Raw genomic sequence first — 23,509 nt, forward strand, 5'->3', positions numbered from 1 at the left:
AAGCGACCCTCGGATCTTTACCTGGTAAAGCAAGTGAAGACGTTCTTGTCCTTCTTTGGCTTCTTGACGGCCGCGCCCGCCCTCTTGCTGGCGGGCACAAAGGCGCCGCCGCTCTTCTTCTTGTTGGCGCCGCCGTCGTCGTCGCTGCTGTCGCTGTCGCTGGAGCCGTCGGAGGACGACGACGAATCATCGCTGCTCGTCTCGAGCTCGTCGCTCGAGTCGCCGGCGCCGTTGCCGTTGCGGCCAGGCAGCTTGGACGCCGCCCGGCCATTCGTGCTGCCGTGGCTGCTCTCGGCATCCGGCGTGCTGCTCAGCACGCGGCCGCGGAAGAGGCCGCTGGCGCCGCCGGCCTGCGTGGCCCCGGGGCCGGCCATGGGCGAGTTGGGCTGCGATAGCGAACGGCGCAGGTCGGCGGGGCGCAGGTCCGTCAGCCTCGCAAAGGGCGCCTTGGCGAGCGTGGGCCGGGCGGCCGAGAGCGGCTTGGTCGCGCTGCTAGGGTACGGGTTGAGGCTCGAGAGGGTGCTGCGCAGCTTCTGCACGGGCGTCGAGGCGGCAGCGGCGGCCTTGGTGTTTGCGGATGTCGATGGGGCCGGCTGCGTCGAGGACGGCACCTTGCTGCGCTGTCCGGGCTTGCCCACGATCTGGGTCGGCGGCAGCGATTCCGAATCGGAGCTAGAGCTGCTGCTGCTGTTGACGGATTCCGAGTCCGAGTCGGTGGAGCTCGAGTCGATCGAGGAGGTGGAGCTGCTCGAGTCAGACCTCTTGCGGCCGTTCTTCTTGGCCTGCTGCTGCTGAGAGTCCTTGACCGCGTTGCCGCCCTCCTTGCGTTGAGAGGCACTGCCGCTCTTGCCGTCGGCGGTCGACGAAATGGTTGAAGTGGCCTCGGCCGAGCTCGTGGCCCGCTTCGGGTCGTCGTCCTTGCTCTGCTCTAGCTCGTCTGCGGACTCCTCCTCCTCTTCTTCGTCGTCCACTTCGTCGTCATCGTCATCGCTATCCGAATCCTCCGAGGTGTCGGAGCTAGTCACCGACGTCGAGCGACGACGGGCCGCAGGGGTCTTGAGTGGCGACTTGGACGCGGCCCGGCTGGGCGAGGAGCTATGCTGCTGGTTCGGCGGGGGGAGTTCTTCTTGGGCGTCCTGCATTTCGACGTCCTGCGTCGAAGGTAGGCTCGGAGCGGTCGACGGACGATCCTCGCGCGAGGCGGCCTGCAACATCGGGCTGGTGGCGAGCTCCGCCTCGGAAGACGGCGAGTCTGCGCGGAGGTCCGCGCCCAGCTGCGCCGCCACGATGGCTTGGCTCGTCGGTGGCCGCTGGTCCTCGTTCTCCGACGTCGGCAGATCGGTCAAGGGCGACGTCGAACGCATATCGGAGTGATCGTGCGCGGGAGCTCGGCCGGCACCCTTCGACTGGGTCGAGGCCGACGGCGCGTCCTTGCCCTTGGTGGTGTCCGAAGCGGAGTTCGACTTGGCACTCTTTTGCGACTCGGCCGGCGCCTTGCCCTTGGCCGCGGCGGCCCTTGCTTCGGCCGCAGCAGCCGCAGCGGCCCTCCTCTGCTCCGCCTTGGCCGCGGCAGCTTCGGCGCGTTCGGCCGCCTGCTTATCCTGCTCCTCCTTGCTCAGGCTAGCCTTCTTCCCCTTCTTTTGCTTGACCAGCTTCGCCTTGAGCTCATCCGCCTGTCGCTGCTCCTCTTGCTTTCGCGCCTCTTCGGCCTCCTCGTCCGCGTGCCTCTGCACCTCTTCGGCAAAGCGCTCTTCCTCTGTCACGGCCTGGTCATCGGATCCAGGGACATTGAGCGCAAAAGCGTCAGAGGAGATCTGGATCGGATGCCCCGTAGCACCGAGCGGCGGCGTGCGGGGCGAGGACGTTGGCGGAAGCGAGGCGGAATCGATAGTCTGTCCCTTGCCCTTCGCAGCAGCAACCTGGTCGCCCTGCGTGCCGGTCGGCTTGGTAGAGCCCACGGAGGACATCAGATCGCGGACTGAATCGCTCGTAGGCATATCGGAAGTGCCGCCGCTTTCACGACGCTGCGTAAAGAGCCTTGCGACCCGGCTTGCCAGCCTGGACGCCGCCGTCTTTTCCTTGGGCGTCTTCTTGACCTTGTAGCGCAGCGCGTTCATGCGGTCGCTCAGCGCGTCGATGGAACCCTCCTGGTAGAGCTCGCAGTCCGCCTCGTCGTGGTTCGGGGACTGTTCGCAGTAGACGCAGACATCGGGATCCTCGACGACCTTGCTGGCAGCCTTCCTCGGTGTCTTGGCCACCTTTGGCGTCGCAGCAACAGCAGCACGATCCTCGCTCGTGGCGGCGGGCAGCTGCGACGATGAGCCCACACTGGCGTCAGCGTTCGCTCCTTCGGGATTGGGGGAGGACTCGGCCGACGAACGCAGAGCGGGTTCGATGTTGGCCTCGTCGGCCGCTTGGGACTCTGCTGGCATCTGCGATGCTGGCTTCTTGGTGGTACGCCGAGCTTTCTTGGCGGGCGGGGCCTCGGCGGGGTCCGCGGTGGCGGCGAGCGTCTCTTCGTCCTCCGCGATCGAATCGGCGGCCAATTTGGTGGTCTTTTGCTGCTTGGTTGCCGTCTGCGGCTCCGGAACTGACGTCGCTTCGACGGCCGGCACATTCTCGCCGGCCTGTTCCTTTGCCTGCCTCTCTGCCTCTGCAGCAGCGGCGCGGGCAGCCAAGTCGGCCTTGGACGGGCGGCCTCGCTTCTTTGGAGCTGGCGTGGCGGGAGGGGCTGCCGTCGCCGTGGCAGTCGGCGGCGGGATCTCGACGTAAACAGTAGGCTCCGAAGCCTGGGAGTTAGCAGCCGCCTTGGCTTTCGCAGCGCCCTTTGCCTGCGCTGCCGCCTTCTGGCTGAGAACCCCTGCTGCCTGCTCGGCTCCGGGACCTTGCGAAGGCGCAGCCGCTTGGTCTGCATCCGGCTCGGCTGCTTGCTTCTTCTTGCGACCCTTCTTTGGCGGCTGAGAGCCAGACTGGCTCGGCGCCGGGCCTTGGGTGGCAGACGCATCAGTGGACTCTGAAGGGCTCGAAGCCGAGGCGACTGCGCCGTCGAGGCCGCTACTTTCGGTCGGTGCCTCAGGTGCAGCAGGTGAGAGATCCGCCGGTTGAGCGGACGCGCCTTGAGGCGTGGCTGCGATGGGTTCGGCGACCTCGGGCGCGGTCGTGTCCGCGCCTGTTGCGGTAGAGTCTGGCTGCTTCTTGGCCGCCTTCGGCTTGCGACCTGGCTTCTTGGGAGGTTCGCTCGCCTTCGCTTGGTCCTGGCCTGCTGCCGTGCCGGCAGCCTTGGCGGCAGCGGCAGTCGCACCCGAAGTCTGAGTCGCCGCACTCTCGTCGCTGGGCCTTTCGCCCTCAGCGGCTGGCTGACTAGATTCAGTTGCCTGAGCAGACTCCGCGGAACTGTTCCCGTGTCGCTGCGCATTGCCCGCGGTCCCATTGGCCAGATGCGATGCCGAGTGGACGGCTGGAACGTTGGCAGAAGATCCAGGAGCAGAAGCGTGGCTCGAATTCGCAGCACCGCTCGTGGTGTTCGCTGCCGAAGCCGACGCACCGGAACGCTTCTTCAGCGCATCGCGGACGGATGGTAGCATGGACCAGTCGAAGAGGTCGAAGGTGTTGGCCGCGCTCGCAGCGTTGGTAGCGCTTGCAGCATCCGCCGACTTGTCGGCCGAAGACGCCGTCGCATCTTCCGGTGCGGCGACGGAAACGCGACCAGCGCGCTTCTTGGAAGCAGGGCGCTGGCTCGATGCTGGCGCCGCATCCGCCGGAGCGGCCAGGGTCGATGCCGCGTTATGAGCATCGCCCGAAACCTCTTGTTCAGACTGGTTGGCGGATGCACGAGCTTTACGCTTCTTCAGAGCAGACTGGGGCTGCGTCGGTGTGGCGGAAGATGCCGGCGTCTGGGAGATCGTAACGGGCGCACCTTTCTTGGACGCCGCAGACTGCATCGGCGTGGCGAGGAAGTCGCCTGTTGCCGGGGTCGCTGAAGACGATGTCGCGCCGCGCGAAGTTGCTACAGGTGCGTTGGTGGGCACTGCGCTGGCAATCGATCCGTTGGCTGCTGGTAGGGGTGCGAGCTCAGCCGCAGCGGGCGACGCAAAGGCGTGTGGCACCGCAGCCTTGACGGTCATCAGCATGTAGCTGGCGCGCTGAGCATTTGCGCCGAAAGCCCTCAGGTCGTCGTCTTCGAGCGAGTGCGCCGGCGCGATATCGGTGCGGCAAGGTCCATTAGATCAGTCGGGTTCTCGAGCAATATCTGGTCGGGGCAAGATCGACTCACTGTCGTCAAGACCGCATTCAGCTCCAGATGGATTGCGGTAAGAGATCTCGACAGGCTCGGCCTCATGGAGACGAAATTTGCGCCTGGCGATGGTCTTGAGCTCCTCGACGCTCTCGGGGAAGTTGTCTGCATGCCCGGGTGGTCGTACGGAGCGGTTTCGCGACGCATGTGGCGGGATCAAGGGCGAGTACGTCGTCAGTCGGGGCCCTGAGTTTGCAGGTGCCTTGCTCTGCACGACAGGAGGCTCGCGGCCGCACGGTGCTCACCGTCATAGACACGCTCGAATCGGATGCCCGAGGGACCCTGGATTGAGACGACGGTGGGGGCGTCGTCCGCACGAAAGCCCAAGTCTTCGGAGTCGACGCTCATCTGGTCCCAGTCCGTGCGCCGGCTCCTGGACCTGCTGGCGCTCCTGGCTCTGCTGTCGGACCTCTTGCGGCTGGTGGAGCGGCCTCGCGGGGTGGACACCCTGCTGCGCTTGCGGGGTCTTCGGGCGTCGTGGTCGTCCGAAGAGGCGCTCATGTTGTCGTCGTCGTCGCCGTCGCCGCTTCCATCGCCGCCAAGACGGGATGAGCCATCGTATCTGCGCTCATCTCCACGTTTGACGACGGCGACGGGTCGGTGGTCAGGAGACTGTGAGCGATTGGGTTGCTGTACCGCCGATGCACGACCTTTGCTGGCCCTGGAAGCCCTCTTTCTCGCAGATTGAGCGGGAGCGGGCGTCGTGGCCGCCGCAGAGGTGCGAGAGGGGTCGGGTGTGTGCACGGTCGCGGCAACGTTTGGCCGATTAGCGGTGTCGTTGCCAGCACCCTTGGCGGTGGTGTTGTTGGACTTTTTGGGCATGGTGATGGGTTGGGTGCCTCGTCCCCCTCGGGAGACGTGAGAGGGAGGGGCGATGCGCCGAGGAACACAGGCGGAGTCCTACAGGATGGGTGGAAAGTCGACCTCGGTTGCCAGAGGATGACGATGAGGGTGGCGGTGGTTTGCTTGAGGAGGATGGACCGGGCCGTGGCGGATCGATTCGTTCTGAAGCGAAGCCGACGGGGATGGACGGTCTAGGGGTTAGGTGGTGGCGAGGGCGAAGGGAGGATGACGGGCTGAGTCGGCTGGCTGGCATGCCTGCTGCTGCTGCTGACCCTCGTCCTCACGTCGCCCAGCATCGAGGCGCCGTCACCCGGAAGAAAAAACCTGGCAGCGAGCCCCGGCCCCCGACCCTTTGCTCGCCCCCTCCTCACCGCCCCGGCTTCGTCTGGATAGGCGGGGCGATTTGAAAAAAAGTGGGAGCTCGAGTCGAAATTAAAGAGAGGTGGCCAGCGCGACGCGCGACATCGTCAGGGTGGCAGGCCTGGACTGACGGCAGCCGCTGTCCGACTTCCGCAAGCCGACATATGGACGCCTCCTTTCTTCTGCTCCACCTCGTGGCCTCCATCTTGTGTTCCCCCTTGCCGCCCCTCGTACTCTCTTCGCGACTCGGCATCGCCTCACGGTACATCGGGCTCGACCATGCTGCGCCTATCACTAGCTTCGAGACGCTCGCCGCTGCGAGGCTCGTCCCTCTTGCGGCGCCATCTCAGCACCACCTCGTCACGGCCGTCCTCGGACCAACGCCCGCACCTCCTCGACGAGCTCACACAACGAGGCCTCGTCCAGTCCATCACCTCCCGTTCCCTCCGCGCACACCTCTCTGCACCGTCATCGGAAGCGCAAAATGCGCTCAGCGTCAAGCGCACAGTCTACTCGGGCGTCGACCCGAGCGCACGCAGCCTACATGTTGGCAACCTCCTCCCGCTCATGGCTCTACTCCACTTTGCCAGGTACGGCCACAGGAGCTTGGCCCTGGTGAGTCCTGTCCCCTCCCCGACCGTGTCGAAGCGGCGTCATTCTCGCGCATCGACTGAACCAACAATCCCTCGGCCATCGCTCTGTTGACAGATTGGCGGCGCTACCGGTTCGATAGGGGACCCCTCTGGGCGATCCACTGAGCGTTCGGCGCTCGACAAGGCCGAGCTCGACCGCAACGTCGCCTCCATCTCGAACCAGCTGCGCGAATTCTTCGGGCGGGCCCAGGAGTACATTGAAAGGAGGCAGGACCTCGTCGAGCCTAGCAGCAGCAGCTCTGCTCGTGCGGCGACGCCAACGCCCATGGAAGCCGCTGCGCAGAGCGCCGATGGAGGCATCGAGGCCGAGCTGGCCGCCGAGCGCGCGTTCTGTGCCTCCTCGACGGAGGGCGCATCTGCCCCCTTCCCTCCGGCGCCCGGCAACGCGGCGGTTGACGTCCCGCAGGCGGAGGACGCGGCGCTTGGCGACCGTCTCACCACCACGCCCGCGCTCGACGTGCGGCTGGTCAACAACCTGAGCTGGTTCTCCGGCCTCGGCGTCCTCGAGTTCCTGGGCACGGTGGGCAGGCACGCCCGCATCCAGACCATGATGTCGAGGGACAGCGTCAAGAGCCGTCTGGTCCCGCCACGTTCTGCTGCCAGCGAGGGCGAGGCGGCCGCCGAGACCGACGAGGCCAACGGCGATGCCCTCGCAGTGGGGCTGTCCTTCACCGAGTTTTCCTACCAGCTGCTGCAGGCGTACGACTTTAGCGTGCTCCACTCGGGAGCCTGGAACTGCTCGATTCAGATCGGAGGCTCGGATCAGATGGGCAACATCATGGCGGGCGTCGACCTGATCCGGCGCCTCAAGGCCGCCTCGCCCGCAGCGGCGCAGCTGGCAGCATCATCGTCATCGTCATCGCCGACGTCCGCCGCCAAGCCGCACGGGGGCCAGGAAAAGTACGTGGACCCCGCCTACGGCCTCACGCTGCCGCTGCTGACGACGTCGTCGGGCGCCAAGTTTGGCAAGTCGGCGGGAAACGCCATCTGGCTCTCGCCCTCGCTGCTGTCCGACTTCGAGTTCTACCAGTTCTTCCTGCGCTCCCGCGACGACGAGGTGGAAAAGTACCTGCTGGCCCTGACGCTGCTCCCCGTCGGTACGGTCCGGCAGGTCATGGGGGAGCATGCGGCGGATAGGAAGAGGCGCGGGGCGCAGCGGAAGTTGGCGGGCGAAGTGACGGAGCTGGTGCGCGGCGTCGAGGCGAGGAAGAGGGCGGAGATGGCGACCAGGGTCATGTTCGAGACGGACCTGAGGGACGTGGATGTCGACGAGGTCGTCGAGGCCTTCCGGGGTACGCAGGTGCTGGTCGAGCTGGGGAGTAGGGACGAGTGGGTGGGCGAGGACGTGACCAAGTTGGCAGCCAAGGTCGGTCTGGTCAAATCGAGGGGTGAGTCGTCGTCTCCCTGCTGCCCGCCCTCTGCCAGTCCGCTAGGACGACGACGACGACCCGGAGACTGACGATGCCCGTTCTGACCCACGTCGTCGCCATCGATACCGACAAACGCAGCCGATGCAAAGCGTGCCCTCTCCTCGGGCGGCCTCTACCTCAACAACGTCGCGCTCCCATCCTCCTCCAAGTCGCCTTCTTCGGGCATCACGACCCTCGATCCCGCCGACCTCCTCGGACCACCCTCGGCGCGGCAATTCGCCATCCTCCGCGTCGGAAAGACGGAGCACCGCGTCGTCGTCGTGCCCAGCTAGATGGAATCGCATCGCATCGCGTCCAAGGAGGAACGGGGACCGCCCCTGAAGCCGTGGATGAGGCATCGGTTGCATCATCGGATTGCGTGTGACCCAGGTCGACGTGGCGATGCAGCCTTTTTGGGAGAGAGTAGACCTCGAGTGGTCCATACAGAAGGGCACGGAATGAGCATGGCAGTGTATAGCTCTGGCAGGGACTGGGAGATGCAAGAAAGTACGGAAGGGCATGGCTGGCAATGCCGCGGCCGCCAATGCATGGAGCGGCGACAGCGGGGCAGGAATTAGGCGGGACCGGGATGCGAGAACGAGAAAGCAAGGGTAGAGTGCGATGGGCGGAAATGGAGGGGATCCGAAGACGTGCCGGCAGAGCAACGTGCCGGCACAACGGACGCCGTGTCGCGGGCGATCCGCCTAGACGCTCGAGCGCTTCGGCGGGTAGCCGTGCGACTGCGACGAAGGGCTCATCGGCGCAGCGGCGGCGGCGTGGGGCCGCGACGACGCAGCCGGCGGCATCGGCTCCCTGTCGCGGAGATGTGGCTGAGGCTGGAGCGCAGCGAGGTGCGCCTTGATGGCCGAGAGCATCGTCTGCACCGGGTCGGCGCCGTTGGATGGCGGCGCCGAGAGGGTGTGGGCGAGGCGCTCGAGGACAATGGTTAGCTCCTCGCGCACGCAGTGCTGGGTGTAGGCGCGCGACTCGTTGAGCTGCTCCGAGAGCGTCCGCACCTGGCCCTCGAGGAACGAGGCGTGCCGGATGATGGCGTCGGAGCGCTCCGACAGGTCCTCGAAGCGCGCCAGCACCTCGTTGCGGTCGATCTGCGAATCGGGGTAGCCACGCTCCTCGAGGAAGCCCGCCCCCGCAGCCGAGTACGTGTTGCCTGCGCCCAACGGTCCGCCGCCCGGACCCATGCCCGGGCCGACGTCGGGCATCTCGGTCTTGGGGCGTCGGAAGCGCGGATCGCCGCCCATGGGCATGTAGCCGCCGTCGCCGTCGATGCGCAGCCCGCGCGGGTCGGACGTGGCCAGCTCATAGGCGCGCGCCTCCATGCGCGGGTCGCTCATGGCGTGCTCTCGGCCTGGGACCCTGTAGATGCCGACGGGCATGCGGCCCATCTCTCCGCTCCCCGGAATGGCCGCCAGCGGCACTTCGGGCGAAGGCGTCGAGCTGCCGCCGCTGCGGTCGGCGCGCAGATCGGTACCCGCCAGGCTGCGGCTCGGGCTTCCCGTCCGCTTCTGGCGGGAACTCTTGCGCTTGATGTCGTTGAGCAGGCCAATTTCGCCGCGGCGGAAGCTGGGATGCCGGAACTCCCAGACCTGGATCTCGTCGGTCGGGTTGCCTTGGTAGGAGTGGTTGACCTTATGGAAGCCGTACATCTGCGAGCAGGCACGTTGGGCGAAGGATTGAGCAGTGATGGGGCTAGTCAGCGCGCTGTAGCCTCCTTGTGCAGCAGAGCAGGCACCAGAGATGGGCACTCACGTTGAGCTGGCGGACAAACGACTGCCAGTTGGAGTGCTTGAACCAGTTGGGCAAGACGAGGCTGCGAAGCGCCCGAGGCAGAACGAAGCAGAGACGATGGTGAGCCTGGGTCCGGGTCCGCCCAAGGGCCGCGTTCCACTCGAGCCGCACTCACCGAGAGAACTCTGCAGGATTGGCTACGCTGAAGACGGTGCCAGAGGGGCCCCACGAGATCATGTCTTCGATGGAAGGATCCTCGAGCATCCTGCGGCGCATACGTACGGCGGGGCAGAGGGACGGGATCGCCCGAAGTGATCAGACTGGTGGCACAACCGGCATCGATCGTGAGGTCGAGGTTCGAGTGTGCACGGCAAACTTACGAGTAGAGCTTGCTGACGAAGCTGGGCTGCTGCTTGCCGCCCTGTCCACCGCCAGCTCCCGGGAGGCCCGCAAGGGACGGGTGGATCATCGGCGGGTTGCCGTAAGAGCTCGAGGCCGAAGGGCTAGCATGCGAGAGGATCGGTGTGCGGCTCTGAGGTCCCGGAAGGTAGGGCGGGTAGTGGCCCGGCGGCCGGTACGGCAGGATCCGACGAGGGGATGGGTGACCGCTGCCGGGGAAGCTACCCGGCCCAGGTCCGAGCGGCGGGTGTCCGTCGTCCCTCGGCCTGGCGGCCATGCCTTCGCTGTCGAGCGAGGCGAAGCTCGGCAGCCTCGGAGGCGGAGAGGATGGGTGCCGCCGGGCGAGGCTGGCCCCAAGCTTGTCGGCGGGTACCGATGCCGATGGAGGCGGCGGGCCTGGAAACGGCAGCCGATGTGGCCCTCGCATGGCGTCTGGCAGCTCGCTCTGAGGGCGTTCAGAGTCTCTGAAACCGGGAGGAAGCCGATCCCCGTCCGGATATCTGCCGCCCACCAAGCCGGCCATACCGCGGCTGGAGTCTTTCCAATTGGCCTCGTGCTCCGACCGAGGATGTGGTGGCTCCATCTCGCCGGGTCGGGAGCGCCCATCAGCGCGGCCCAAGGCGTCGTGCTCGTTGGTCGGGAGGCCTCCGTAGCGGCCAGGGGGCGCCGGGCGGTCGCTCCAACTCTGCCACGCAGGTGGTCCGGGCCGCGGGCGCGAGGAAGAGTCCATGCCACGCTCGTGGTCGCGTTCATAAGACCCGGGGGGCGGGGAGGCGCTCTTCTGCCTTTTGGCCGGTTCCCCGCGCGAAGATCCGGCGCCAGAGCCGTAGCTAGCCTCGTCCTGCCTTTCGCTCGGTGGCAGCGTCATCGGAGGCAGCGAAGGCCGGCCACCTGAGGGACCGTCCTGCATGAGGTAAGACCGACGCCTCTTGCGAAGCGGGCTGCTGGGACCGCCTGGAGTCGAGGCGGCAGCCGACTGGAGGGGAGCTGGCTGGAAGTCTCTGGGCACGGCGGCGCTGTTCGACCCCGAGCTCGAAGATGGACTGGACGCGATCCCGACGAGGCTCGCTCTCCTCTCTGTTCCCATCATCGCAGCTGCGTGTTTCTAGGTTTGGGTGGTCCGGACCTTTGGACCGGATGGATGCACCTTGTTGTATCTCCCCACAGCGACGGCGCCAGTCCGTGCTTGCAATGGCGATTAAGGGCGAGAAGAAGGTCCGTCGTATCGCGCCTTGGCACTGCAGGAGGCGAGGGCACGGACGCAGAGGCTCAGCGTCGAGCGTCGAGGTGATGACAAACCGAGGATCTGGTCAATGTCAGCGACGGCTGAAGTGAAGGAGTTGTGTTGACCCTCTTCCGGCGGATAAGTCGAAGTGTGGGCGCGAGTCTGTCAGATGCCCTGCAGTTGTCGCCACAAAGCTGGTGGCAATCTCTAAGAAGCCGGACGGTGGCGAGACCGTGAAGTCGGCGACGATGACGGTGGATAATCGAAGATCGATGGCGCTAGTGGTGGAAAGCGGCGGCGATGGCAGGAATCGGAAGTGGCGGCGATGGCAAGAGCGAAGGGTGGTGGTGGTGGCAAGAGACAAAGGACGGCGAAAGTCGAGGTATCGGCCAAGGCGCGAGGTCCGATGTTCGGGAAGCTTAGGGAGAGGTTGACGAGGGGTGCCGGTGGAACGGGACAAAGAGGGAGTTACGAGGCGAGGGCGGCGGGTCTAAGTACGGCGATATCTTAGCTCGTGCTTGGGTCGGGGACGCGTGGCCGCATGCCAACCTTGCTTGATGATGCGGGCAGGTGATGTACAGCGATCCTGGCCGCCGTCGTCTGTCGCCGGGGACGGTGCAGTGCTGTGCCGTGCTGTGAGGCTCAGCGGCGAGCAAGGCGGAGGGACGGAGAGGCGGAGGGGCGGCAGGCAGATGGGCGTGCGTGCAGGACAGGCGGGCAGGCAGGTCGGGTCGGACGGCGGCTACGGCGGCGGTCGGAAGGCTCGAGGGGTCCGGAGCGCTTGCATCAAAACTCGCCTAGGCAGAGATGGGTGAGGGCTCCAGCATCGAAGGGCTGGCCTGCATGAAGCGTCTCGCAGCTCGACGACGGCAGAAGGCGAATGTCGGCGCGGGGCGGCAGGGCTGAGAGCGGTGGTGAGGGCGAGAGTTTGAGGTAGGAACTCGAAATGGAGGGGTTGTGCTTGCGAAAGAGAAGGAAGGCCGAGCTGGTATGGGGGAGGGAGAGAGAGAGAGAGAGGGCGGGGGGAGGGAAGGGGAAGTCGACGGGCAAGCTGCGCTGTAGGGAGGTACAGATGTGTGCGTATGCGGGTCGAAGATGGTTGCGAAAGGGGAAAGACGGCACCAGCAGCCAAAGGTCGACCGAGAGAGACCAGGAGGGTGAAGGCGAGGCGAGGTGAGGTCCAGGGCGTGGCGAGGCGAGGCGAGGCAGGAAGGGAAGACCACCGGCAGATGTCACAAGAGGGCCGCCACGACTTGTCACGCAGGGGAAGTGGAAGGGGAAGGGGACACGAGGCTGCTGCCTGCGCCCAGTCAGTCGGTCGACCCCTCGAACCGTCCATCATCATCTCGACCCTCTTTCCCCCTTCTTCCCGGGTCCCCTGCCTGGTTTGCTTTCTTGCTTTCTTGCTTGCTTGCTTGTCGCAGATGAAAGGCATGCAGCGCGTTCCGACCGAAAGGCGGCGGGCAGCGGCTGGGCCAGGCAAGCAGCCAGCAGGCAGGCAAGGTCTAGCATCAGAAGGGCGGAAGCTGCATGACTTAGCTTGTGCCTCCGCGTGCGTGCTTGTGGGTGGGGGGCGACACAGCAGGTGCCGGCCGCCCGGACCAGACCAGATCCGGGTAGAGTGGCGCGGGATCTGGCTGCCTGCCGGCCCGCGTTCGATGATGGGCAGCAGGTGAGGAGGCGGGGAGGCAGATCGAGAGCCAGCTGCAGAGAGCGTGCGCGCGTGCATGCGCAGGTGGCCAGTACGTGTGGCGCAGCAAAGGGTAGCGTGGAAGTCCAGGTTTGCGCCTCTTCGCCCGCCCTGCCTGCCTGCCAGTTTTCCCTGCCAGCTGAGCTTGGCTGGGTGTGACGATGCTCCGCCACCCCCTCGATTTCGTCGATGCTCTCGCTCTCTTCGTGAGGCAGACCAAGGCAGGTAGTACGTGTGTGCCTCGACCTACGGCTGCATCCCATATCTTTCCGTGGACCTGAAGGAAGCTTCAATACCTTCTTCACAGGTCAACGGCTGCCGTCGAGTGGCTCTGCGCGGCGGGCGGCAGAGGAAGAGGAGGCCAGGGCGACTGTTGCGCCAAGGGACGATCGGGCGGGGACCGGCCTCTTGGACGAGAACCCGGGTGTTGGCCGCTTCTGCTCGGAGCGTATCCGGTGGTACCGCCCGCCCGCGTGCGCATTTAAGCCGAGCCGCGCCCCGCCGGAGCCTACCTGCCTGCGTGGCCGCTCGCTGGTCTGCCTCGCGCGCTGCTAGTTCGCGTGTCTCAGATGCATCGCCCCGAGGCCTCTCGTGCCCTGGCAACGGAAAAAGGCGGCCGCCGAGATCGAACCCGGAAGGCAGGCAGGCAAGCCGGTAGGCCCATTCATCTACCTGTGTAGCAGCAATCCAGCCCTCGTAGCACCCACACTCTCAGGCAGGTAGGCTGGAAGCAGCCACCTACCGGTTGTCAGCGCTGGCATGCACAATCTTGCACTGCCATCGGCGCCGTCGATGGACCGGCAGTACGGGCACGGGCGGGAGACTGCGTTGGCGATGCCTCTGGGCGACAAACGACGACACCTCGCCTGGGCATGCTTCGGTCTACGGCGAATTTCGACCATGGCCTCGTGTTCGCCCGCAGTCCAGTCCTACGGGGAGGCTACCGGTAGCGGAGTCGAGAGGAGCGATCCGCCGTACGGGATCGTGGCCTAGCCTGTGTCGCTTCTGAGCGTTCTGTGACTACTGCACGCCCCAAACTGGGATCCAAGCCTACAAGATCGAGCCCAAGCAAGCAGCAGCTGGTCAGTACTTTACAGTACAGTAAGTAGGTATGTTGGCCGCGAAACTCGGCAGGCTCAACTCAGCTCCCAAAGCAGCCTTTGCGCCTGCGTGCGTGACAGTCCATTCCCCCATCATCAACTACGGCTGCAAGTTGGAGTGCGGACCTGCCGCCCTCGTGCCGTCGCATCGCTGGAAATGATGGGTGGCGCGGCTAAAGGGGCTGATTGCACTGCAATCAGTTACCGGGCAAAGTGCCGAGACAAGGCTTCGACGCCACGCAGTCGGTCAGCGGGTCGAGCAAGGTTGCTGTTTCATGGACAGGTAGATGGGCGTGATCACGGCCCGTCCCCGCCGCCGCCGCCGCAGCCAGCGATGACGGCTTCGACAGTTCTTCACTCGCATGACACTTGGTCCACAGTGGGGACCATGAAAGACGAGGCGGGATCGACGTCGACCCGGGATGCTCGACGATAAGCAGTGCACGATCCGGCTTGGACGCCATCGGGGACGTGGCGAGCATAAATGAAGCAAGGACAGCCCACCGTGCGCCATTTTGGCCCACACCTCACGGACGCGGACGCGAGAGTGCTCTCTCTCTGGCATCCGGCGGGCGGGCGGCCATTCAAGACGACGGCAGGAAAGCCGTCGAAGCCGAACTCAGCGCCAGGGCCCGTTTACCCGGCCCCGTGCCCGACCAGAGAGGTGACCATCGGTCACACGCACGTTCAGTAGGCAGCGAGCGAGAATGGTCGAGGCGCCAACTGGCCAGGCGTCGTTCATGACACGCTATAGAAGTACCCGGATGCCCAGGCCAGCTGTTTGTCTCGCTGAGCTTACCGGTATCGTCCCGACCCTGGCGTTTGCGCTTGTTTGATTGCTCGCTGGCATCGTCGCCGAGGTCACGGGCGGCGATGGAGAGCCAATAATAATGACAGAAGCAAGCTTGACCACGCAAGGCATGTGAGTGACACGCAGGGCGGCATGTTCGGAGTCGAACAAGCTTCCGGCCCACCGAGCACGGAACACCCCGAATTTCAAAAAGGGGCGGCCGAGCATCCACGGCAAAGCTACGGGAAGCAGCCGGCTCAGCTACCGGCTGCCCGTACTTACAGCTAGCGCGAGGGGCGGAGCGTCTACGACAGCCTCGCATGCCGCATCTTGCGATGGTTCGACCTGAGTAGGTGGAGAAAGGAGCCAACTTGCTCTGAACACAGTGCAGCACCTGTAGTACGTACCTCGGACGGGAATCTGAGCGAGCTCGAAGGAATCTTTCCGAGTACATACGTAACGTACACGGTTTGCATGAAGCGGGAGTGTGCGGACCCCCGCTCGAACAAAAGGTCAGGCAGATCCACGGCAGGTGATTCATACAGGCAGGCGCGCGCCTTCATGGCATGCTTCGACGTCAGGGGTATCGCCGAACAGGGGGCTGGTGCTGCCTCCTTCCTTCGCACGCAGCGTTGGCAGAAGCCGAGCGTTATTGCGCCGCCGATTGCGCCCATCGAAGCGTGCCGGCCGAAGCAGGCAGCGTCCTCGTCCGTATTGCATCGCAAAGCATGCTTGCTCGCACACGCCCCTCGTCGGCACAGGGTGCACATGAGGCCCCCGACGTGAGCCCGTCAGCGTCTCAGCGCCCCGTTGCGTAGAACGGACAGCGACGGGCCGCTTGCTTCCTGGTAAGACCACTCAGCTAAGGCCCGAGAGGAGAGGATACGCGGACTTGGCTGTGATTCGGGGCTAGGGATCTGTGAGGATCAACCCGTACACGGCGTGCGACGAGTGCGGACAGGGTGCCTTCGATGGATGACTGGGGGATTGTGAGAAGGCCCGCGGCAGCCATCATCAACCGAGCGGTACATCCGGGGCGAGCTCTGGAACAAGGCAGGCATACGGGAATAGAAGCACTCTGGCGTGCGTCCGCGCGGCGTTGTGCTCTCGTGGCCTTCGAGCGGCTACAGTCACGCTAGACTCCGACACGCCCGAGGCACGAGGTACGAGGCAGGGAGCGTACTGTACATACAAGCCGAACGGTGACGCCTCGTTCGGACCGCGGCTACTTCCCGCAGCCCCAGACCAGGGGTGAGCGTGGCTCAGTCGGGGTCAGAGCACAGCATCGATGAGCTGGTCGCAGCAAGTTATGTGCCTGCTCCTGCTGCGTCCGGCGACTTTTCTTTTTTTGTGGCGAAATTCAAGCTCAATTTCAGAGGCACGGTCGGGGGGCGGGGGCCTCAAAGCAGTTTGCCGGCGAGGAGAGATCTTTCCCCCCTGCCTCGGTCCATGCGCAGACGTTCCCAACGTGAGTGATGTTCTGGATCGCCTCGTGGCAAAAGAACCTCGCTGCAAGTACCGGGGCGGTGCTGGTGAGACATTTGGGCCACTGACCAGGAGGAGGCGAGGTAGGCTGGCCCGCCTTCATCGGAACGAGATCGGGTGGCTCGGCACGAACTCCTCCTAACGCAGGTGTATCGTCACCCACGGGAAGCTCATCGACCGTCGGTCACGGGCGTAGGCGGCGTGTTGGCGTGCGAGCGAGCAAAACAGGAAGATCAAGCCTGATGCAGGTGGCGCGGCCATGCCAGCCAGAGACTGGTCCAGACAGCGACACCATTCCTGGCAGGGAGATCGATCGTGGGTCGGGAGCCGCGGTGCCAAAAAAAAAAGAAAGAGGCCGGCAGGAAGATCTGAGGAAGCGAGGCACGGATCGCAGGCTATCGTGACACTAGGCGACACACGGGCGTATCGCCAGCAAGCGGTGGGTGTGAGCAGGCCGGGCAGGCTGGCTCTCAGGTCACCGCTGAAGGCGGCACATGACCCTCAGGACGCAGCGTACAGTACACGGTATCGCACGCCCGACCACCAGAGACCGTGGCCCCTGACCCGCTGCTGCTGCTTGCTTCTTTTTTGTCCGGTCGTTCCTGCCGGGATCGAACCTGGATGAGAAAATGCCACGCGAGCGACGCTCGCTAAGGTCGCCGAAGAGCCTTCTCATGCCGCACCTAGCCTTCTTCTGGCCGCAGGCCTGGCGTGGCACGCCTGCTTGCTTCTGGCGTCTCTTGTTCTGAAAGCGAGCGGCGCGGGACCGGGCGCTGCAATCTGGACGCCGGCCGGCCCTCGGATAAGACGGCCAGCTGCGCCCTCTCCTCGGCCAAGTCGCTCTGCTCACAGTCGCCCCTATTGATCACGCTCGATGAGATGTCGCGGGAGAGATTAGCCTCGTCGCCTTCTGACACCGGCAGGCGTCCGTCGCTGCTGCTGAAACCCGATTGTTCTGCGCCACCGGTCGCCAAGACTCGAGGGCTGAGCCCAGTGGATCGACGCCGCATATCCGTCCTGGGCGCTGCGCCAGGCGCCTGGGCGGCCGGCAGAAGCCTTGCGCCGTTCTAGCGTCGAGGCAATTTGAAATAGTGGTTCGGTATCCGTGTCTGCTCTGATACCACCAAGGTGCGAGGTACTCTTGCTGATAGAGGGTTAGTGATCGTGATCATGAAGGCGAGCAAGGCTCCGGCAACAGTTGAACGCACCTCGGCGTCAAAGGAGGCCTCGGGTAGCACGACGCCTTATCGAGAAAGCGCCGTCGCCGTCAACTCGCCGAGGTTGTTCAGGCACCGCAAAGGAGGCACGGAGACACCCCAGATCCGTCCATCTGTTGACGAGGGCGGCCCCGGTTGTATCGCGGTGCGGCGAAGAGCGCCGGCTGGATTGTCTGTGCTCGGGGGAAGCGGACCCCGGCATGGACCTTGTGTCTGCCCGAGCTGCAAGAGAAGGGCAAGGGAACACAACGGGCTGCTAGCAACGACAACGGCTATGCCGAGATCGACGCAGATTCCTCTGGCGATGTGAAGCACTGCATATTGCACTGCCGCCACGCTCTCGCCGTCTCGAGCCTTCTGGCAGGCAGGCAGGCAGCTCGACAGGCGGTGGCGTCGCCTGGCCTTCCCAGGTTCGACCTCCCCGCCGGGCTTCTCGAAATCGCTCAGAGACTGCAGCGGGTGTAAACACAGCCTCGTCGACGAGAGCCATGACGAATATGAAACAGGACTTCAGGCAGTCGGTCCACTTCTATCTGGCTTTGACCGTTTGAGCTAGCGTCGAGGGAGTCATCATTTTCTCTCAGCTCATCTTCCATGGACGCCGCTCCATTCGCTGCCAGAGATGGTCGATGCAGACCCAGGGCTAAAGGGTGGGGGAGGGGAAGAAAGACGTCGGCTATGACTTTTGCCGTTTCCTGCTTCGCCTTCCAGGCAGGGGCGGGCATCTCGGCAACGGTCGCTTGTTCTTGCTCGCAAAAGCAAACCGTAGAACGGGCTCGTTCTCCCGTTCATACGGTACCTACTGCCTGGTGCCTTACCCACCTGCTGCAACGCCAACTGAGCTCTCGCTCGACTCTTTCGGCCCTGATCAGCCGACGGGCCGAGAGCAAGGCACCAGTGATGCGATGAGCAAGAGGCCAGTGCGGCAGGATGCAGGCTGCCCGTTGTTGATCGAGGCGTCAAGAAGGGTGGCCAGCCATACATCCATGCCTCTTGCAGCAAGCCGTGTTCCATCTCAAGGGGCTCGTCTCGGCGGTTGCCAGAGCGTATTCAAAGGCCGCTCGGCTTCGCTGTGCCTGTTGAGAGGGCGCAACCCGACTCGAGGCGGTCGATCAGGCACCGGCCGGGCGTGGTCGTGCAACGGGGCCCAGGCAGGCAGACGAGAGGCGGCGGACGGCCGCAGAAATGCCCGAGGCCCGACGAGTATGTACGGCGCTTGGCTGCTTGCTGTTGATGGCTGGCGCTTCGGGGGCCAGGCAGAACGGGCGCGGGGGTTCGGGATCGGTTGTCGTCTGAGTCGACAGTCTTGCTGCCCCGTGCAGGGGTAGAGTCTTGTCGTCGTCGCCGTCGTCGTCGACCCCTCGCTCTTGCGACGGTGTATCTGTAGCCAAGCTGGAGCTCTCGGCGGTGCTTCTGCATGCTGCGGCCGTCGTCATCCGCATGAGACGCACGCACGCAAGCGGGCGGGTCTCTGAAGTCGCTCGACCACGCGGTCAATCTGCGTCGGCGGGCGAAAAACGTCGCTCGTCTAAAATTCCTGTTTCCGCCCGCCCCGACTCGGCCCCCTTGCCTCCTGCCCTGCTGGTGTTGTCGCGAGAGGTGTCGTCGACGTCGCCCTCCATCTCCGTCTCAGCCGGTCCCTATCGCACCTGGTCTGGCCTCTTTTTCCGCATAAAAAACACATGTGCCTTTGCCACCCCAAGTTTCTCGCAGAGCTTCCAGCCGTCCCAGCGTCGTGGCGGACCCAGGTCCCTGTCGCTCCTTGCTGCCCTGGCGAAGGGGGAAAAAAGTTGCCGCTCCCTCGTCTGCGCCTGCGCTGCTTGGTTGTTCGCTGGCAAGCTCGTTTGCCCTTTCACACCAATCGCTCGGCTGTCGCAACTCAGGCCGCAGCGCCATGTCCCGGCTGTGGGCCCTGGCCCCCTGCCCGCCGCCATTTCAACTCAACGTCATCGCGATCACCAAACAGGGCAATCTTCTTTCAGTACTGTAGCATCTACGGTATCACTCGCTCATTATTGTTCCAGGCACGCGACGACGTTCTCACATTCGCTGATGACTCTGAAGCGTGATCAATTCTGAAAGCTACGGGCAACGGGCAAGGTGGCTGTGTTTTTGCCGGCCAGGCTCTTCTGTCTGGCAACCGGGGCATCGCGCTGGCATTCGGACCGGTCCGGGCTTTTCACTGTCGGTACCTCCACGTGGCGCTTGCCGCTCTTTTCGCCGTTTGTCCGCAGTCTGGCCTGACGGGTGCGACGTCCGAGCCGCCGACCTGGTCCGTTCCCATGCCCGTCGATGCGGCCAGCTGACAGCGCCTCCTGAATTCAGCCGCATTGTATGGCGTGCAAGCTGGCACGTTGTCGGCCTATGCTCTCGAAAGGCGTTGCCGGCGGTCGATTGCCTGGTCGGGATGGGTTCGGAAGGTTGTCGGTGGGCTTGATCAAGCTGCGCGCCGAGGGGCCAGCTCGAAAACAGCGAGATAGTCGCCGTGGTTTTCCCGACCGGGCGAGGATCAGGGGTGCGGCGCAGCGACCCGACCCGGCCCATGCGTGGAGCCTTCTCTTCGCGACGCAGCTTCGACTCGGCGGCGCGGTGCTTGCCGGTACTGCACGGTCAATACGTGAGTACGTTGCTGTACCGTTGCAGGAAGGGATCAGCCGGTAGCTCCGGGAATAACTTTCTGGGGTAGGACCATGCTCTATCCCGATAAGAGTCCACGAAACGTGGCGAGGACGAGGGCATCATCATCATTGGTCTCGGGCGCCGGCGAGACGCTCACAGCATGACGCAAACGTGGGAAGGCGTTACGCGTGCGCTGAGCTTGCATGCTGTGCGACAGTGCGCACGGCCAGAGAGAACAGGTCTGCTGGGCCCGATCATAAGGCTTGGCCTGGAGAGGGCGCGCGCCCCCGTTTCCGATCCTGGTGGTGTTGCCGGTGGCGATGAGAGCGAGAGCGAGACCGGCTAAAGTGGCAGGAGAGGGCAGGGGATTCGGCAATGCAACCCTTCCTCCGGTCCGAGCATCGTGGCTTCGGCAAAACTACCTCGTCCTCGCCCCTTGAGCACGCTCGTTGCGCGTCTGTTATGCCCAAAAGCCACCTGCCCTACCTTGGCCTCTTGCTCCCAGGCCTGCGTGCTGCGGCCTGATCCGGTCTCGCCTCGACTCGGTCGATGATGTTACTGAAGCGAGCTTCTCCGCATTTCGCCAGCCTCGATGACCCCCTACCTCGTTCCTCCTCGTTCCGACAGAAGGCGCCCAGGTCAGACGGCCGCAAGCCGCGCGCACGGGCGCCAGGTCGCTGAGCATGATCGTCGACCCATGACCCGACCGCATCCAGTCTTGCCTGCCGCATCGAGAGGCAGGTGTCGCGCCGTGTCGATGCGAGGAGGTTGGAACCGCGGTCGTCGGCTACTTCCATCTGTCCATCATGTACAGCTGGGAAGGCACCGGCGCCGGCGGGATGCAGAACAATTCGTCCGTCGCCTACAGAGCGAGGGCAGCTCCGCCTGGCACCTAGACGATACGTTGTCGGCATGACTGAGTTCCACCCCGCGCGTTTGAAGCTGTGGCGGCTGCTACGGAATCTGCACATATGTGTGTACGTGGATGGCGACGCCCTCGCTCCCATGCAGACGTACAGATGTCGACCGAGGGTGTCTGCCATCGCTTCAGCGGTCAGCGGTCGAAGACGGACATGAACGGCCCTTGGATTTGAGAAACATGGTGGTTGTCGCCACGTTGACCGACATGTCGCTCGATATAGCACCGCGGTGCTGACTGGCGGGCTGCGAGCGAGCTGAAGGTACATACGCTCAGGTCTTTTTGTCTTGGCCTTTTCTCGGGCTCCGAGTTCGTCGGTCGAGGCCGTCAAGACGGCTCGTTCGACGGGGAAGCAAGCGGTACAGTAGGCGGGGCGAGCTTGGAAGCTCATCCCGAGGCGACCGTGGCCAGGGCGCTGCCTGCCCGGCTGTCTTCCATCGCATCGCAAGCGGGTCGCCACGGTTCAGCCTCCTCGTCTTTGGCGCACCCGCTCCCAATGAAAATGCAAGGATGAGCCATGCCAGTCGGGGTTCTCGAAACATCGCCTGATCATCTGCCAGGAGGACACACGGGCAAGAGGGCCCGCGCGGTTTCGGGGGGCTTGGCTGGGCTTCGATCTCGTCGTCGCTGGCGACGGATGGCGGTGGTGGCGCGTCAGCTGTCCACACCGTATTCTTGCTCTGCGCAGGCGAGAGCTCTACAGGTATCTGTTTGGTCTGTCTGGCTGTCTGACCTGGCTGGCCAGCTTGTCTGCCTGAATCGCTCGCTGTCGAGCTCGATGTCGCAGACGACATGGGAACAAGCGGTGCGGGTGGCGGACCAGGCCTTGGGCCCACCTACCCTGTTTGGCCTTCCATGAGGCAACGAGGGCAGCCCTGCCTGCCAGCTGAGCCCCAGGTGGCGGTGGTGGTTTCAGCTCCGCCCTGGGCAGGCAGGGCCAGCAGGCAGGCAGGGCCAGCAGGCAGGCAGGGCCAGCAGGCAGGCAGGGCCAGCAGGCAGGCAGGCAAGCCTTGTTTCATGCGCACCAGCACCTCGGACCCCGAGACGCCAAGCCTGCCAGCAGGCAAGCAGCAAGCAGCAGCTGCGTCGCGCTCGTCTGGCCAGAATTTCAAATACGCAGCCCCCGGACCCGAATTGCAAATGGCCACGTACGATCCCGGCCCGTCCGTTTCTAAGTCGGAACCGAAGACCAAAAGCCAGGTCGAGGGGCCGCTTATGTAATGCTTTGGCCGCAGTTTTTTGGGAGAGGGCTCTCGAAAATTTGGAAGCTGGCCCCTGGCGAAGCGGGTTTCTTCTTGTCGCGGTCCCCCCTGCCTCCTCGCCGTCGTCGCTGCTCCTGGCCTGGCCCTTCTCCACCTATCGAACCGCAGCCTTGATCCTCGCACCCTACGCTCGCCAGCCATCGCTTAGACATCTCCAGCAACCGCCCAGCTCCCCTGCTCGACCGCCGCTGCCCGTACCGCTTTACGCAGCTCCCGCCACCACCCGCCACCGCCACATCGACCACCGACCGCCATGGCCTCGGTCTACCGACAGGCTGCCAAGAGCGCCGGCGTCGCCAACAAGGGAAAGAGAAAGGCCGACGATGGTGCTGCGGCCGCCGACGGCGAGGGTGCGCCGGGCATCCGGCGCAACAAGCAGCGCGTGCTGATGCTGCCCTCGCGGGGCGTCACGTCGCGGATGCGCCACCTGATCAACGACCTCGAGACGCTCATGCCCCACTCGAAGAAGGACTCGAAGCTCGACAGCAAGTCGCAGCTCCACCTGCTCAACGAGCTCGCCGAGCTGCACAACTGCAACAACACCCTCTACTTTGAGGCGCGCAAGGCAGAGGACCTCTACATGTGGGCCTCCAAGACGCCCAACGGGCCCTCGGCCAAGTTCCACGTGCACAACATTCACACCATGGACGAGCTCAAGATGACGGGCAACTGCCTCAAGGGATCGCGGCCGCTCCTCTCTTTCGACAAGGCGTTCGACGAGTCGCCCCACTGGACCCTCATCAAGGAAATGTTCACCCACATGTTTGGCGTGCCCCGTGGCGCGCGGCGCTCCAAGCCCTTTGTCGACCACGTCCTCTCGTTTTCCATCGTCGACAACAAGGTGTGGTTCCGCAACTACCAGATCATCGAAAACGACCCGGGCGCGACGGCCCTGATTGCAGCGGCCGAGGGCGCAGAGGGCAAAAAGTCGAGGCCAAAGCAGGAGGCCAAGCAGCCCACGCTCGTCGAAATCGGGCCCAGGATGGTCCTGAGCCCCATCCGCGTCTTTGAGGGCAGCTTTGGCGGCGCGACCGTGTTTGAGAACCCAGGTGAGCATCGCGGCGTCGGCGCGGCGATCTGGCCAGGCCCTCTGCACCAGCCCCGTAACGGCGGGCGCCAGCTAACCTTCCGTGTCCCCTCTGGCTCACGTCCTTGTCTGCTCCGTGGCAGAGTACATCTCGCCAAACACAATCCGCCACCAGCTGCGCAAGGAAAAGGGCGAGAAGTTTGCCACGCGCGTCAACCAGAACGAGGCGCTCAAGACCAAGCGCGCCAAGCTCAAGAGCGACGCAAAGGAAGACGTCCTCTCGAGAAAGAGCGTCTTTGCCTGACGAGGCCGTCTCGGCTTCCCGCCCTCGTTCCCGACCTTGCACCCGCTCGACGGCGAGCCCATCCACTACTTTTCGACTTTCTGCCCAGCATCTCCTTCGATCATCCGAACGACCGACCGACCTTGTACGATACCGATCACCCTGCACGCACAACTTCCGACCCCTGT

At 64.6% G+C, this 23,509-nt stretch overlaps 4 protein-coding genes across 4 annotated transcripts; 2 read left to right on the plus strand and 2 right to left on the minus strand.

The window, feature by feature from the left end:
* Nucleotides 1-17: 17 nt before the first annotated feature.
* On the minus strand, nucleotides 18-5,116 carry PFL1_03122 (uncharacterized protein; the record flags this gene model as incomplete). The annotated part of the gene is made up of 3 exons (XM_007880638.1): nucleotides 18-4,177; nucleotides 4,274-4,399; nucleotides 4,540-5,116. The coding sequence occupies 3 exons, from the start codon at nucleotides 5,114-5,116 to the stop codon at nucleotides 18-20; spliced, it is 4,863 nt and encodes a 1,620-aa protein (XP_007878829.1).
* Nucleotides 5,117-5,776: 660 nt separating this feature from the next.
* On the plus strand, nucleotides 5,777-7,852 carry PFL1_03123 (uncharacterized protein; the record flags this gene model as incomplete). Its single annotated transcript, XM_007880639.1, has 3 exons — nucleotides 5,777-6,112; nucleotides 6,206-7,538; nucleotides 7,659-7,852. The coding sequence occupies 3 exons, from the start codon at nucleotides 5,777-5,779 to the stop codon at nucleotides 7,850-7,852; spliced, it is 1,863 nt and encodes a 620-aa protein (XP_007878830.1).
* A 411-nt stretch (nucleotides 7,853-8,263) lies between these two features.
* PFL1_03124 (uncharacterized protein) lies at nucleotides 8,264-10,794 on the minus strand (the record flags this gene model as incomplete). Its single annotated transcript, XM_007880640.1, has 4 exons — nucleotides 8,264-9,223; nucleotides 9,327-9,387; nucleotides 9,481-9,570; nucleotides 9,686-10,794. The coding sequence occupies 4 exons, from the start codon at nucleotides 10,792-10,794 to the stop codon at nucleotides 8,264-8,266; spliced, it is 2,220 nt and encodes a 739-aa protein (XP_007878831.1).
* An 11,470-nt stretch (nucleotides 10,795-22,264) lies between these two features.
* On the plus strand, nucleotides 22,265-23,342 carry PFL1_03125 (uncharacterized protein; the record flags this gene model as incomplete). The annotated part of the gene is made up of 2 exons (XM_007880641.1): nucleotides 22,265-23,060; nucleotides 23,182-23,342. 2 exons carry the CDS (start codon nucleotides 22,265-22,267, stop codon nucleotides 23,340-23,342), a joined length of 957 nt encoding a protein of 318 aa, XP_007878832.1.
* Nucleotides 23,343-23,509: the final 167 nt, after the last annotated feature.

This window comes from Pseudozyma flocculosa, assembly GCF_000417875.1.
Source record: "Pseudozyma flocculosa PF-1 unplaced genomic scaffold scaffold00009, whole genome shotgun sequence".
Lineage (NCBI taxonomy): Eukaryota > Fungi > Basidiomycota > Ustilaginomycetes > Ustilaginales > Ustilaginaceae > Pseudozyma > Pseudozyma flocculosa.